At 42.6% G+C, this 13777-nt stretch overlaps 3 protein-coding genes across 4 annotated transcripts in view; 1 reads left to right on the forward strand and 2 right to left on the reverse strand.

Annotated features, from left to right (window-relative positions):
- LOC114869341 (uncharacterized) overlaps positions 1-13777 on the reverse strand; it is a 39997-nt gene that overhangs the window by 21929 nt on the left and 4291 nt on the right. The gene's annotated exons all lie outside the window — the stretch shown is intronic.
- Positions 1-13777, reverse strand: part of LOC114867856 (scavenger receptor cysteine-rich type 1 protein M130-like) — a 51046-nt gene that overhangs the window by 15176 nt on the left and 22093 nt on the right.
- On the forward strand, positions 10169-13632 carry LOC129605043 (uncharacterized). 2 transcript variants are annotated; one of them, XM_055514168.1, is made up of 3 exons: positions 10169-11979; positions 12432-12537; positions 12619-13632. In XM_055514168.1, exons 1-3 carry the CDS (start codon positions 11974-11976, stop codon positions 13095-13097), a joined length of 591 nt encoding a protein of 196 aa, XP_055370143.1. In that variant the 5' UTR covers positions 10169-11973; the 3' UTR covers positions 13098-13632. The 2 variants fall into 2 exon arrangements, with proteins under 2 accessions (XP_055370143.1, XP_055370141.1); XM_055514166.1 differs by lacking the exon at positions 10169-11979 and having other exon boundaries at positions 11994-12537; positions 12619-12954; positions 13029-13631.

The raw sequence follows: 13777 nt of genomic DNA on the forward strand, positions 1-13777 counted from the left end.
AATGCCACACACATGGATCACTGAATACTTGGAGCTGTACAACATCAACAGAACTCTAAGGGCCTTCATTGCAAACTCAATGAGAATGTGGAAAACCACCCTTGAAGCCAATGGGAAGCCACTTGCCCAAGTATCCATCAAATGTGGCATATACCAAGGAGATGCACTGTCCCCACTGCTGTTCTGCATAGGTCTGAACCCACTCAGCCAAATAATAAACAAGACTGGCTATGGATACCGACTCCGGAACGGGGCCACCATAAGTCACCTCCTCTACATGGATGACATCAAGCTGTACACCAAGAGTGAGCGAGACATCGACTCGCTGATCCACACCACCAGGATCTACAGCTCGGACATCGGGATGTCATTCGGGCTCGAGAAATGTGGGAGGATGGTGACAAAGAGAGGCAAGGTAATCCACACAGAAGGGGTCTCACTCCCAGAAGGAACAATAGCAGACATTGAGGACAATTACAAGTACCTTGGAATACCACAGGCAAACGGCAACCTTGAACAGGCAACAAGGAATGCGGCAACAGCCAAATACCTCCAACGAGTAAGGCAAGTCCTAAGAAGCCAGCTCAATGGCAAAAACAAATCCCGGGCAATAAACAGCTACGCCCTGCCAGTGATCAGATACCCTGCGGGAATAATAAGGTGGCCAAAGGAAGAGATACAGACCACAGATGTTAAGACACAGAAGCTCCTCACCATGCATGGAGGGTTCCACCCCAAATCCAGCACCCTGAGACTGTACGCTAGCCGCAAGGAAGGAGGCTAAGGACTAGTGAGTGTCAGAGCCACTATCCAGGATGAAACATCCAAGATCCATAAGTACATCAAGGATAAGGCCCAGACAGATGACGTGTTGAGTGAATGTCTCAGGCAGTGGAGAACAGAGGATGAGATGCTGGAAGAGGGACCATCATGGGAGGACAAGCCCTTGCACGGGATGTACCACCGGAACATAACTGAAGTGGCTGATCTCAACCAACCCTTGACCCTGGACAACTAGCCAACTATAGGCCCATTTCAAATTTACCCTTTATTTCCAAGATTCTGGAAAAAATCGTGGCTAAACAATTATCTGACCACCTTAGTGGGAATAACCTGTACGAAGTTTTTCAGTCAGGATTTAGAAAACATCATAGCACAGAAACAGCTCTGGTTAGAGTCACTAATGATCTTCTATTAGCTTCGGACAATGGTCTAGTTTCTGTCCTTGTCCTGTTAGATCTTAGTGCTGCATTTGATACAATTGATCATAACATTCTATTACAGACACTAGAACATAGAATCGGGATTAATGGAACAGCATTGGGATGGTTTAAATCCTATTTGTTGAACAGATTCCAGTTTGTTCATGTTAATGATAAATTCTCCACACGCACAAGGATTAGCTATGGAGTTCCACAGGGTTCTGTGCTGGGTCCAATTCTGTTTAGCCTATACATGTCTCCTCTAGGTGAGATTATTAGAAAGCATTCTATTAATTTTCATTTTTACGCAGATGATACTCAGCTATACATGTCCTTGGAACCAAATGAAACAGATCAACTAGTCAAAATTCAGGGTTGTTTAAAAGACATCAAATCCTGGATGTCCCAAAACTTCCTTCAACTAAACTCAGATAAAACCGAGATTCTTATTGTTGGGCCTAAAAATCTAAGAGAGACACTATTGGGTCAGATAGCCACCCTGGATGGCATAACATTAGCTTCAGATTCTACTGTGAGGAACCTTGGTGTCATGTTTGACCAAGATCTCTCTTTTACATCATACATTAAACAAATCTCCAGAACCGCCTACTTCCACCTTAGAAATATAGTTAAAATCAGAAGCATCCTCTCTCAGAGCGATGCAGAGAAACTGATCCATGCATTTGTTACCTCTAGGCTGGACTACTGTAACTCCTTACTCATAGGATGTCCTAACAGCTCCTTAAAAAGCCTACAGCTCATTCAAAATGCTGCAGCCAGAGTTCTGACAGGACTTAGAAAGAGAGATCACATTTCTCCTACATTAGCTTCTCTGCACTGGCTGCCTGTAAAATGTAGGATAGAATTTAAAATTCTCCTACTCACATACAAAGTACTCAATGATAAAGCTCCTTCTTATCTTAAAGACCTTATAGTTCCTTATGCTCCCAGCAGAACACTTCGTTCTCAGAGCGCTGGGCTACTTGTGGTTCCTAGAGTGTTTAAATGTAGAACAGGGGGCAGAGCTTTTAGCTACCAAGCTCCTCTCCTCTGGAACCAGCTCCCTCTTCAGGTTCGAGAAGCTGACACACTCTCCACCTTTAAGATTAGGCTTAAAACCTTCCTCTTTGATAAAGCTTATAGTTAGAGATGGTTCAGGTCACTGGCAATTATTGTTAGTCACAGGAACCATCTCTTAGTTAAGCTGCAATAGACATAGACTGCTGGGGGACTTAATTTATACACTGAGCTCCTCTGTTTCCTTCTACCTCCTCTGTCCCATAACCTCCCATCATTGTCCCATGTTTAACTAACCTTGTCTCTTTCTGTCCAGTAGTTGTGCTTCTCTCCTCTCTCCACCCCCCCCCCCCCCCCCACCCCCACTCTTTCTCCCTCTCTGTCCTCACCTACAGGTATCATTGGACTCAAAGTTTGGTGTCTGTGATGGGCAGCTGCGGATCCAACCATTCTGCCTGCGTCCAGTCCCTGGTCCTACCATCCTGCCTGTGCTCTGTTGTTGCTTGTTGTTGCTTGTTGCTGTGCTTTTCTATCTCTCTATCCTCTCACCCCAACCGGTCGAGGCAGATGGCCGCCCACATCCAGTCTGGTTCTGCTGGAGGTTTCTTCCTCGTTAGAGAGGGAGTTTTTCCTCTCCACTGTTGCTGTCAAATTAAATGCTTGCTGTATGTGGGATTTGTTGGGTTTAGTTGTGTGAGGTTTTAAACCTTACTTTGTAAAGTGCCTTGAAATAACTTTGTTGTGATTTGGCGCTATATAAATAAAATTGAATTGAATTGAATTGAATTCAACAAATCCTACCAATGGCTTGAAAGGGCTGGGCTGAAGGACAGCACAGAGGCACTCATCCTGGCCGCACAGGAGCAGGCCCTGAGCACCAGAGCCATAGAGGCCCATATCTACCACACAAGACAAGACCCAAGGTGTAGACTGTGCAAAGAGGCCCCTGAGACGATCCAGCACATAACTGCAGGGTGTAAGATGCTGGCAGGCAAAGCATACATGGAACGCCATAACCAAGTGGCTGGCATAGTATACAGGAACATCTGCGCAGAGTATGGACTGGAAACCCCAAGATCAAAGTGGGAAACACCTCCCAAGCTGGTAGAGAACGAGCGAGCCAAGATCCTGTGGGACTTCCAGATCCAGACTGACAGAATGGTAATGGCGAACCAACCAGACATTGTGGTGGTGGACAAAGAGCAGAGGAAAGCCGTAGTGGTGGATGTGGCAATACCAAGCGATGGCAACATCAGGAAAAAGGAACATGAGAAACTAGAGAAATACCAAGGGCTCAGAGAAGAACTGGAGAAGGCTTGGAAGGTGAAGGCCACAGTGGTGCCTGTGGTGATTGGAGCACTGGGGGCAGTGACCCCCAAACTGGAGGAGTGGCTACGACAGATCCCTGGAATAACATCCGACATCTCAGTCCAGAAAAGTGCAGTCCTAGGAACAGCAAGGATACTGCGCAGAACCCTCAAGCTCCCTGGCCTCTGGTAGAGGACCCGAGCTTGGAAAAAAAGTGGACAAGACCACCCGCGGAGGGTGAGAAGGGAGTAGTATTTCTTTGAATAATATTGATAGGTCAAATCTGTCATGTACATGACTTGGATTAGTGAAGTTATGTGAGTGAGGGGGAAAAGGAAAAAAAACTCAAGTGATGGAGAGAATGGCAGGTTAGAGACCTGGTGAAGGCTGGAGAGGATGCAGGAGGAGAGTGTCTGTGGAGAAGTGGTGATGACCTGAAGAGCTGCTGGGAGAAAGGGTGCTTATATATTCAATGATCAGAGAAGTCACAAAACATTAAACAGCATCAAACCTTTCCTGAGCACATCACAGAATAATATAAACATGTATCAAGGTCCTGTCACAATAGAAAATGCCTTCATATAATAGAACATTCCATTACAACAAGCTGCCTTATTCTTCTAAATCAGTCACTCTCTGGCATCTGGGCCCTTAGAACCATGGAGAACAGGGTGATGTGTCCTGTGCTGCTCGTGGCATCATGGAATGTTCCTGGAATGACAGTTGGATTCATTTAGACTTATTAAGACATACAAACAACTTCATGTCATGACATGAAAGAGCCAAAAAAGAGTCACAGTAGCTGTTACTTAGCCTTTTATGGGACATGGATCAGAGTCGAACACTTGAGCTGCAGCTTAATTCAGACGTCTCAGTAATATTTGACAAGTTGTCAGAAAAAAAGACACAGAGTGAGACGTGGCTCATTTTACTAAAACATTTTACCATTTAACACCTGAAGCAAATGCTGATGTAAAAGTCATTCCACATCACTGACGCCTGCAGAACAAGGCTGTGAGTAAAACACAACAAACCTTCTTCATGGACCTGCAGAAAGTCCAACCTTCCTTCAGTTTCACGCAGCTCCACATACGTTTGCTGTTGCTTGAACTTGACCTGGATCAGCATTTGAACTGTGAAACGCAGGATTGTTTCCCTGTGTAAATGAGCATTTGACACTTAACCAGATAGAAACAGCCTCATGTTATTTATCTTCATGTCATTTCTGTCTTTGTGGTCGTGCTGCTCTGTATCACGCTGTAGATGTTGATTCCTTCTTCCTCTGTTTCTGCCAGATATGATCAGAAAAGCTCAGTGGAAGCAATAATCCAGTGATCACAGAGCAGCAGCAGCAGAGAGGCCTTGGGTTTGAGAGAAGCCTCAGTGGTGACAGACACGTGTTTAAAGGTGCTGTACGTCAGTTTATAGCTTGGACTGAGTCCTTTACAAAGACACTGAGCTCATGTATCTCACATGTCCAGAGCAATAAGTTCTGTCAGTGTTAAAAAACCTTCATCACTGACTCAAAGTCAGTGATGAAGGTATTCTGTGCATCCATGTCATGGTTTTCCGTCCTTTTGATTTTTTCGGTCCTTTTGATTTTTTTCGTTCAATTTACGAATTAAAATGTTTGTAAATGTAATTGGATTTCTTTCCGCTCGGCTCATTAAATGCGTCACATTTCACAAAACTGCTTGTTTTTTCATGCCTGCTTGAAAGGTACACGGACCGTTCCCTCTGTTCTGATTGGATGTTTCATGTTTTGTACCCTTGTGACCTAACTGGAGGCAAACACCGTTAAAGGATTTAATAAGAATGAGCCTAGCTAGAATCTATGAAGCTACAAACTACTACTATGACCTCCTAAGCTGCATCCAGCATTTAGTAACATCTGTGGCAACACTCGCGCCTGCTTCAAAGGTGGAGATCGAGATGAATACTGTGAACATTCTGTTGCCAAAGTGTAAAATCGGACCCTGTGCTTATTTCTACATGAAGGTTAAAGTTATTCATATATTTTGTCTGCTTGATTCATACTTAATGACCAATATTACCTTTAAAAGATAAATTTACCTTAAGAGACTCTCTGTCACACTATATATAAAATCTGTATGTTCTAAATAAAACTTTCCCTTTTATTAATGTTGTTTGATGGTTGATACTGATATTCTCATCACTGCCGCCAAGACATTTAAAGCTGAAGCTGTTAGTTCACAGTAAAAGCACATCTATATATCATATATCTATATATGATCTAAATGCTCTTATCAGCAGCTGCCACCTCAAATGTGTCTCTCATAAGATGTGTCAGTAGGAGGCCCAGACCTGCTTTTGCTTCCTGTTGTCTTCGCACCTATACTTTTATCAGTCCGGGGTGAGGAGCAGGATGACTTTTTCCTGTCTCCACCCATGGGTGAGTGCATTGGCTGGTGTTCACATGCAGGTGCAAAAATAAAACGAAGACAATGTCAAAGGACTGCGACAACTTCCTTGTTGATTAGCCAATCAGATCGTGGAGGCAAATTGAAGTTACTTTATTTTACTTGTGAACTACAATTTGTGTGTAATTTTACACGTCCCAAATTATAAGTGTAAGCATGGTATTGCCTCACTAAGTCTACAGGTACAAATCTGGTTACACACGTACAGATTAAGCATGCACAAATCTAATCTGACCCTAATTTGAATCCATGCCCTGTGGTAAAAATGTTTTTCCAACAACAACTGTGTTAGAAGAAACATCATCAGATCAAGTCATAATATGGTTTATTTATTCATGTATTTAAGATTTTGGCAGCAGTTTTTGTCAGAGACACTTCCTTTAATAGTCTGATCTAATCACTGACTAAGACAAACTCCTGGTCAGCGGATACGGCCAGGTGAGCGTAACGGTTCAGTAGAGAACCAAGTGTTTTTAGCAGCGTGGTGCCGTGTGCACAAAGGCCGTGTTTCCTCCAGGCTCCATGAGAGCCGTAGCTCCCGCTCAGAGCGGGCGTGGTTTCCGTCCTCCACTGCATCTCCTCTCTGGGCCGCGTTCCCTGTCGAGTCCCGGCGGTTCGAAACCGTACGGGGGGAGTCGTAACACATAGTAAATGAGTTTCAATTACCTCTCTTCTTGAAACGGGTTTAACATCCCCTGCTTTCACAGGTTTAAGTTACCTCCCTTTGCACATTAGTTAAATGTGCAAAAGTCTAAATGTAAATGTTAAATGTAAATGTTAAATGTAAATGTTAAATGTTAAATGTAAATGTTAAATGTTGGCCGAGTGTAAACTGAATATTCATGATTGGGCAAGTAGACTCCACCCCTACCCTCAAACAGCGCTGGTCTTAGATCAGAGACGCGAACTCAATCACCTCAATCAGTGCGCGCAAACCCCGCCCACATCTGATCTGGAAACTTTTTTAGCCTGGACGTAACTTCGGCTAGCTAGTATAGTTAGCCAACTAATTCTCCACCGGCGCCACAGAAATATTCTTTTTAAACCTACTTGACTACTCATTAATGGTGTTTACGACAGAACGGCAGTTTGAAGCGGAGCCTCAGCCCGCACACCTGCCGTTACAGCCTATTCAATCTCCCCCAACGGGAGGGAGTCGGAGCTGGCGGCCATGATGGCTTCGACTTCAGGCTTCTCTCCAGTATTTTCGTGCACCGATCCAGAGTCAGATGTGGGCGGAGCTATGCGTACTGTTTGACGTGTTTGAGTCCGTGTCACTGATCTAGGATCAAAGGGGGTGGAGTCTACTTAAATATTCAGTTTTGCACCAAGCGGTCATTTAACATCAAACTTTACATTTAGATTTAACATTTACATTTAGACTTTTGCACATTTAACTAAATGTGAGAAAACATGTTGTGTCATTTAGTTAAATGTGAGAAAACTACTTATAGGTGCTCCTTTTACATCTGAACTTTCTGAAAAATTCTGAAAAATGAATGTCATGGATTCAATAAATCAAAGCATTTTTTCATCTGGATCCAATTCTTTGCATAAAAAGTAAATTTCACATAAACTACAAAGACAACAAAAAGCAACAGGCTCCAATGACGATCAATGAAGCACTGATTCAAACTGAGATTATTGGTTTGTATTTCGTTGTGTTATGACTGATTGGATGTGTTCATGTACTTGGCTGCAAACTGTATTGTTTGAAGGCAAAATGAGTTTTTGCTGCATATTTTCAATGATTTGACACTGTTAGGGCCTTTGCCAAACAAAGCGTGTAGCAGCTGTTTAGACCTGTGTGTGAACTGTTAAGAAAATGTGTTGTTTAATTGGACGGCTGCATCAAAGCAACCAATAAAAACTGTAAATGTTTATTGATTATCAGAGGGCAAACATGTGATACGTTGGATCAGATGAAGCTATTTATCAGCTCATATTACTGTTAAAGCTAGTTTATGTGTGTGGTGGAAATTTTCCATAAAGAAGTAGATGAGAGAGTTGTCCTTTTGTGCGATTTATTGAAATAATAAAGAAAATAAAAATAATGGGGAAAGCAAATAAAAAGCATGGATGTTGATCGTGCACATCAACAAACCAAAAACCAGCTGGGGAGATCAGTGCACACACCACGAAGGTGTGATGCAAAGAGCCCACGATCCTCAAGTTGCTTCTGCCTTTTAGCTTCTCTGTCCGACTAGGGTGGAATGTCTTTCTAACCCAATCAAATTACATGCACCATCTCCTCCCTGTCGCAGTGTGTGTGAAGATATTTACATTCTCACACCTGCATCGCTGACGTCCAACTATCTGTGAGAAAGGAGCACCAAGTCTCAACAGACAGAGACACAACTCCCCGACCTTGGGTTTGGGAGCTAGAGTTGAGAGTCTATCAGGCAGAGACAAGCATTGAACAATCTAGGTGAAATGTCAAATGCATACAGTAAGACAAAACATAAGATATTAATTGCAGAACATAAGTCATAAATCATATAATAACTGCATAGAAGTAAGGAAGACACATAGAAATAAGGAAGAGACAATTTTTCCCATAACAATGTGAAATGGCTTTGTCTGTTTTATTTTTTTAAGCCAGGAATGATGAAAAAAATATTCCATTTATTAAGAAGAAGTCACAAAAATATAATCGAAATGTTGGGAGGAATGAAAAGGGAGGAGGTGCCCCTTTCACACCTTAAACTGAGAGGATGTTGTTTTCCTGTTACTGACTGTTATCTGCTGTAGCTAAATAATATGATTGGTTGTCATGGTAACAGCCCTCATGCGTCATCTGAAAGCAGTTTCTTATCAGATTCAAAGATGACCTTGATATAGTGAACATCACTCCACCATACTGTATCTGAATCGGAATGTCTGAATGGCTGCATGTCAAATACCAAAATGAGAGGCAGCGACATCATCAGACCCTCAAATGGAACAAACTAAAGACCCTCAGAAACCACCAGCTCCGTGTCCTCCTGTCTGCTGGACGTCTGCCCCCTGGTGGCCTGGAGAGACACAACAGCACAGATGTGCTTTTTCTTCATGGCTCCTCTGCTTATTCACATAAACACAGGTATTTAAGTAAAGTGTGAGCCAGAGTCAGGATGACGACTTTAAAAGGGAAACTCTGGTGGATTTGATTAAACACAATAGGCTAACTGCTTCACACAGACTAAACAATCCTGATGCTCCTGTGTGGTCTGACCCTCTTAACTCTTTATCTTCCTGTTATTTCGGTGTTTACTGGTGTGCCTGTTAATCAGTGAATCTTTGTTCTATCCAAAGCTGATCTAACGCTGCAGTAAAACAGTCAGTGACATAGAAGGTTCTCCGCTTCATTTTACCTGAGACACTGACAAACAGTCGAAGGCTCTCAGAGAAGTTATGGGAAAAAACATACACCTGATAAACACAGGTGTAGTTCCCTTGGTGGGCGGGCTCTGCAACAGGAAACAGGAAGTGGGCAGAATGACTGACAGCTGGCTGGGTGTAGTTGTGTTCTGCATTGAAGGAGGAGGAGGTGAAGGTGAGATGGAAGGAGCCTCCTGGGTACTGTGGCTGGATGAAGCAGCTGATTGTGAAGCTGAAACCCCTGCTGATGGGCCTGGGAAACCCCATTCACAGAGGAATTAAACATAACAATTGGCTGAAGCAATCAAGTTTATAACCGGCACCGTTTGGATGCAGTGTTGCCAGATTGGGCGGTTTTCCACCCAGTTGGGATACTTTTTATGGTCTCGGGCGGGAAAAACAATTATCGGGTGGGTATTAATAGTTTAGGCTGTTTTTTTTGTCTAACGTGGCTGGATTTGAAAGTATTTAAACACAGCGATGTGTGGTCATTATATGTCACACTGTGCAGAACCTGAATGGTTACTCTATCCACACACACCTCAACCTGAAAGTTTTATGGTTATTAAACACAACACTGCAGAAGAATCCCATTGGTTACTCTACAATTAAGGTAGCCTATCGTGTTCTGATTTCAAAACATCACCTGCCGTTGCGCGTACTGCATTTTGCCATTAGAGATTTTGCTGGCTGAGTTAATAAAAGGAATAAAAAAATGCAAAAGTGGGGAAAACATAAGAGAACATATTGAAAGGAGTGGGAGAGTGAGCCTGAGCTCAAACCGTGGATTGTACCTGTCCCGGTAGATTGCTGTAAGTGCTGCAGTATTGAAATTAGGGCTCATTTGACGGATCTGAAGGAACAAACACAAAGCCCTCTGTGTGCCGAGTATGAAACGTTATGCCGTAGCCTCTACAAGCAAAGTGACGACAATCAAAAATGACCAAAAGCGACGAGAAATAAGGATAGCTGCATATGTTGCATGCCATTCCCCAATTAATGCAGTTGATGACTTGAGATGGGAGCATTTAAAATGCACAGAACCAAATGCACAGCAGTCATTAAATCTGTGCTCGCTCCACATTTCAGAGGAGCTAATTTCTGACGTTGGTGATTCGCCTTTTTCTCTCTATCTGGATGAATTGACAGTTAAAACAGTCAACAAGCTACTTTGTATGTGCATCAAATATCATTCAAAAAAGCACAACAACTTCATACTGCCTGCGCCTGTATCTGTTTGCTACCTGCTGTGTAGCGACACTTGCCTGTCTGACCACGATCTGATTAAGACAGCTTGAAACACCAGTCGAGTCTTGTGGATGTGGATCCGTCGCCTTGAGCCTTGTGACATAATCACGGCTACTGAAGTAGTCTCATCTTGTCAGTCCAGAGTGTTGCCCAGCGTTGGACCAGGACCAGAGTTTACACACTGACAGAAACAACACAATCTGAAAATAAAGAAGTATTGTGTGAAGTGAAGACAAAGGGAGCAGTGTCTCCCAGCTTCTAGTCGACTGACAGTAGGTTAAATAAACCCAGTGCAAAACCACAACAAACAACTGTAAATCTAACACTAAGTTCCTCCTGCGCTCTACAGTGAATGTAGACATGTGAGTTAGTTCCTGTTGCATTTGGACGAACCATGAAAAAAACTACTGTGGGAGGAACACAAGTGACCACATCATCCAAAAACCATGTGAACTGTTTTGCTTGTACTTAGATTCTAATTTGTTTTATTCCATCAGACGAAAACTAAACAAAGTGTATAATAATAAATATGATCAGCAGCAAGAGAGAAAGAAAAAGCTCAGGACTGTAAGAGTGTAACATCACAACATGTGATGGTTGGAGCGATGGCAAACGTCGACTCAGCGTCACTGGTAAAATGACTAGAAACTTTATTATCTGTCATCTATCTTCTCTTATTATTTCAATCAGCAGACGATCTTTATCTTTAGACGCCACTGATGGAGTTTTGGAAATGTACAGCTCAGCAGCTGAACAACACACAGCTGGAAATGGACAGAAAGCTGAGAGTCGCAGCTTTCCAACGGTGTGTAACGTTCATGAGGTATTAGGGCTGGACTTTACACATCTTTATAGCTCAGGAAACCCACCGACGGACCCATAGTAAATAGGTAGAGTAGGTGAGACGCCATCTGATAGAAGCTACTGTATAATGATAATACTGCACATTTGGAATTTTTGTTATTGCATAGTGACATAACACAAATACTTCCGGTGGAAGAATGAATATAAAATATTGGATGGATGATGGGACCAAAGCGAACCTTTAGCTTCTAAAGGACTGAGACCTGTCTCTAGAGCACAGATGGGAAAAGAAGCAGAGCAGTGGAGGTGGAAGACACATGCGGAGCCTTTCTACAGGGTTAAATCTATTTGACTGAGCCAGTGTCTGGAAGAATTCAACAATTCAAACTTGTGTTTAAGTGTGTTTTACAGCACAAAAGAAACAGCTAAATTAAAGTTCAACTTCCCAATGAAAGAGAAACTGAAGCTGGTTCAGTAAAGAGACAACGACGTGCTGTGGTCATGAGAAACAGGGAGACGTCATCATGATCTGTGGTTTCACACTGTGACTCCTGTTCTCAGTCTCCTGCTCAGACAACAACAAACTCATCGTCATGAAGGTTGGTGACATTTTAATCTGTTTAATCTTTCTATACTTCAATGTTTTTACTGCACTGTTTATAAAATTATAGTGATGAATGAAATAACATCAGAAGTAACAGGACAGGACAGATGCTCTGAAGCCAGTGACGTGTTTCTGAGTAAAGATATGACCATTGGCAAAGTGGTTTCTGATGAAATGAAGACTATGAATAGATCCATCCTCATCAAATTATAAGACTTAAAGACGTGGAGATAAAACTGAAAAACAGGAGGTTTTGAAGTGGAGGGCAAATAATAAAGGAAGAGAAAAATGTGAAATATCAGAAGAGAACAAATAAAAATGAAATTAGCATAATCAGCAAATCAGAAGCAAATCTATGTATGAAAAGTGAAAGAAAAGCAGCGTTTAATGTGGTTGGTATTTATATGAATGGCATTTAGAATAAACATCTGTTTCTCTGACAAACAGCGGCTGTTTGTCGTCATACAATTAGTCAACAACAACAATCAACATCCTCCTCATGTGATGAGCTTCAGGATCCTGACACTCATCAGCCTCATCTCATGTGTCTCTGGTTCGTCCACATCTTTGTTTGTCGCAATCTAAGCAATAATTAATGAATAAATAATGAATGTTCTCTCTGTTTGCTCCACAGGATCATTAGTAGTGACCGTGACACAGAACCACAGCATCACACTGGAGTGGACCTTCACACCCAAACCTGACACCATCACCTCAGTTTACATCTACTGTCAGCTGCTCACTGGTCTCAGAGCCTCAGTCCTGCTTCATCTCCATGAAGGTGTTGAGGTCTCAGAGTCTCAGGATCAACAGTTTTCAGGACGGGTCCAGTTTGACAGAGACGAGCTCAGAGACGGACGGATCAGACTCCAGGTGTCCAGACTCAGGACTGAGGACTCAGGACTGTACCTGTGTGGAGTCAGAACAGCTGATGGTTGGAGCATTGGCAGATGTCGACTCAACGTCACTGGTGAGTTGACTGAACCCTTATTAACACATTTTAATCAGCAGGTAATTGTATCATTGTTCTTCACGTATTCACAGCAGCAACAGATCGGCCTGAACCTGAAGCAGAACCTTGGGAAAGTACAGTTTATTGTACAGTTGGACTGATAGCAGCAGCTCTGCTCGGCACGTCTGTCATTTTATACCTTTGCTTTGTACAGTACAAATGACATGAGTCTGTGTTGATTAAACCTCTACAAAAGGTTGGTTCTGTAGAGCAGCTCCAGGGCTGTTTTCTCTGTGGGGGGTGCTCCAGGAGTATGCATTCGTCTCTGTACAACAACAGCAGGAGCTTGGTTCACATTGTGGCAGTAAATCAGACCTGTTCCCGGTGCAACAGTGAAATAAACCAGGCCATGAACCGTAACACCAGAGGGTGCTTTTTTTTAGTTTGTCTTGTTTAGAAACTCTTAGAAGCAGCAAACAGCAGGTGAGCTGATTCACACTCATACTTATGTTCTATGAGTCTCCAATCAACTCAAGTGTGGAGTAATGAATAATAATGAGTGAATAATGAGTAATGAAGAACAATAAAACATTACTCACCCGATAGTGATGAAATTCCTTTGGTTCAGCAAATACTGTAAGGTTTATTAAAGTTTTATTAAGAGATGACAATATGCAGATGACTGTATAGAATAAAAGTTATGGCACGCCTTCTAGACATCAGGAGGTGCAGGTCCAGGTGACAGCACATAATGACAGACATTAACCAACCAACCATGATCAGTTTCAGAAACTGACATCTAGCAAAACAATCCACTCAGAGCACAAACTTAAAGTCTGAA

This window comes from Betta splendens, chromosome 2 (assembly GCF_900634795.4).
Source record: "Betta splendens chromosome 2, fBetSpl5.4, whole genome shotgun sequence".
Taxonomy (NCBI): domain Eukaryota; kingdom Metazoa; phylum Chordata; class Actinopteri; order Anabantiformes; family Osphronemidae; genus Betta; species Betta splendens.

Coding starts and splice junctions, on each gene's coding strand:
- LOC129605043 (XM_055514166.1), top strand. CDS start 12,393: ATGGCATTTAGAATAAACATCTGTTTCTCTGACAAACAGCGGCTGTTT. Junction 12,538..12,618: donor CCTCATCTCATGTGTCTCTG/GTTCGTCCACAT, acceptor TTTGCTCCACAG/GATCATTAGTAGTGACCGTG. Junction 12,955..13,028: donor ATGTCGACTCAACGTCACTG/GTGAGTTGACTG, acceptor ACGTATTCACAG/CAGCAACAGATCGGCCTGAA.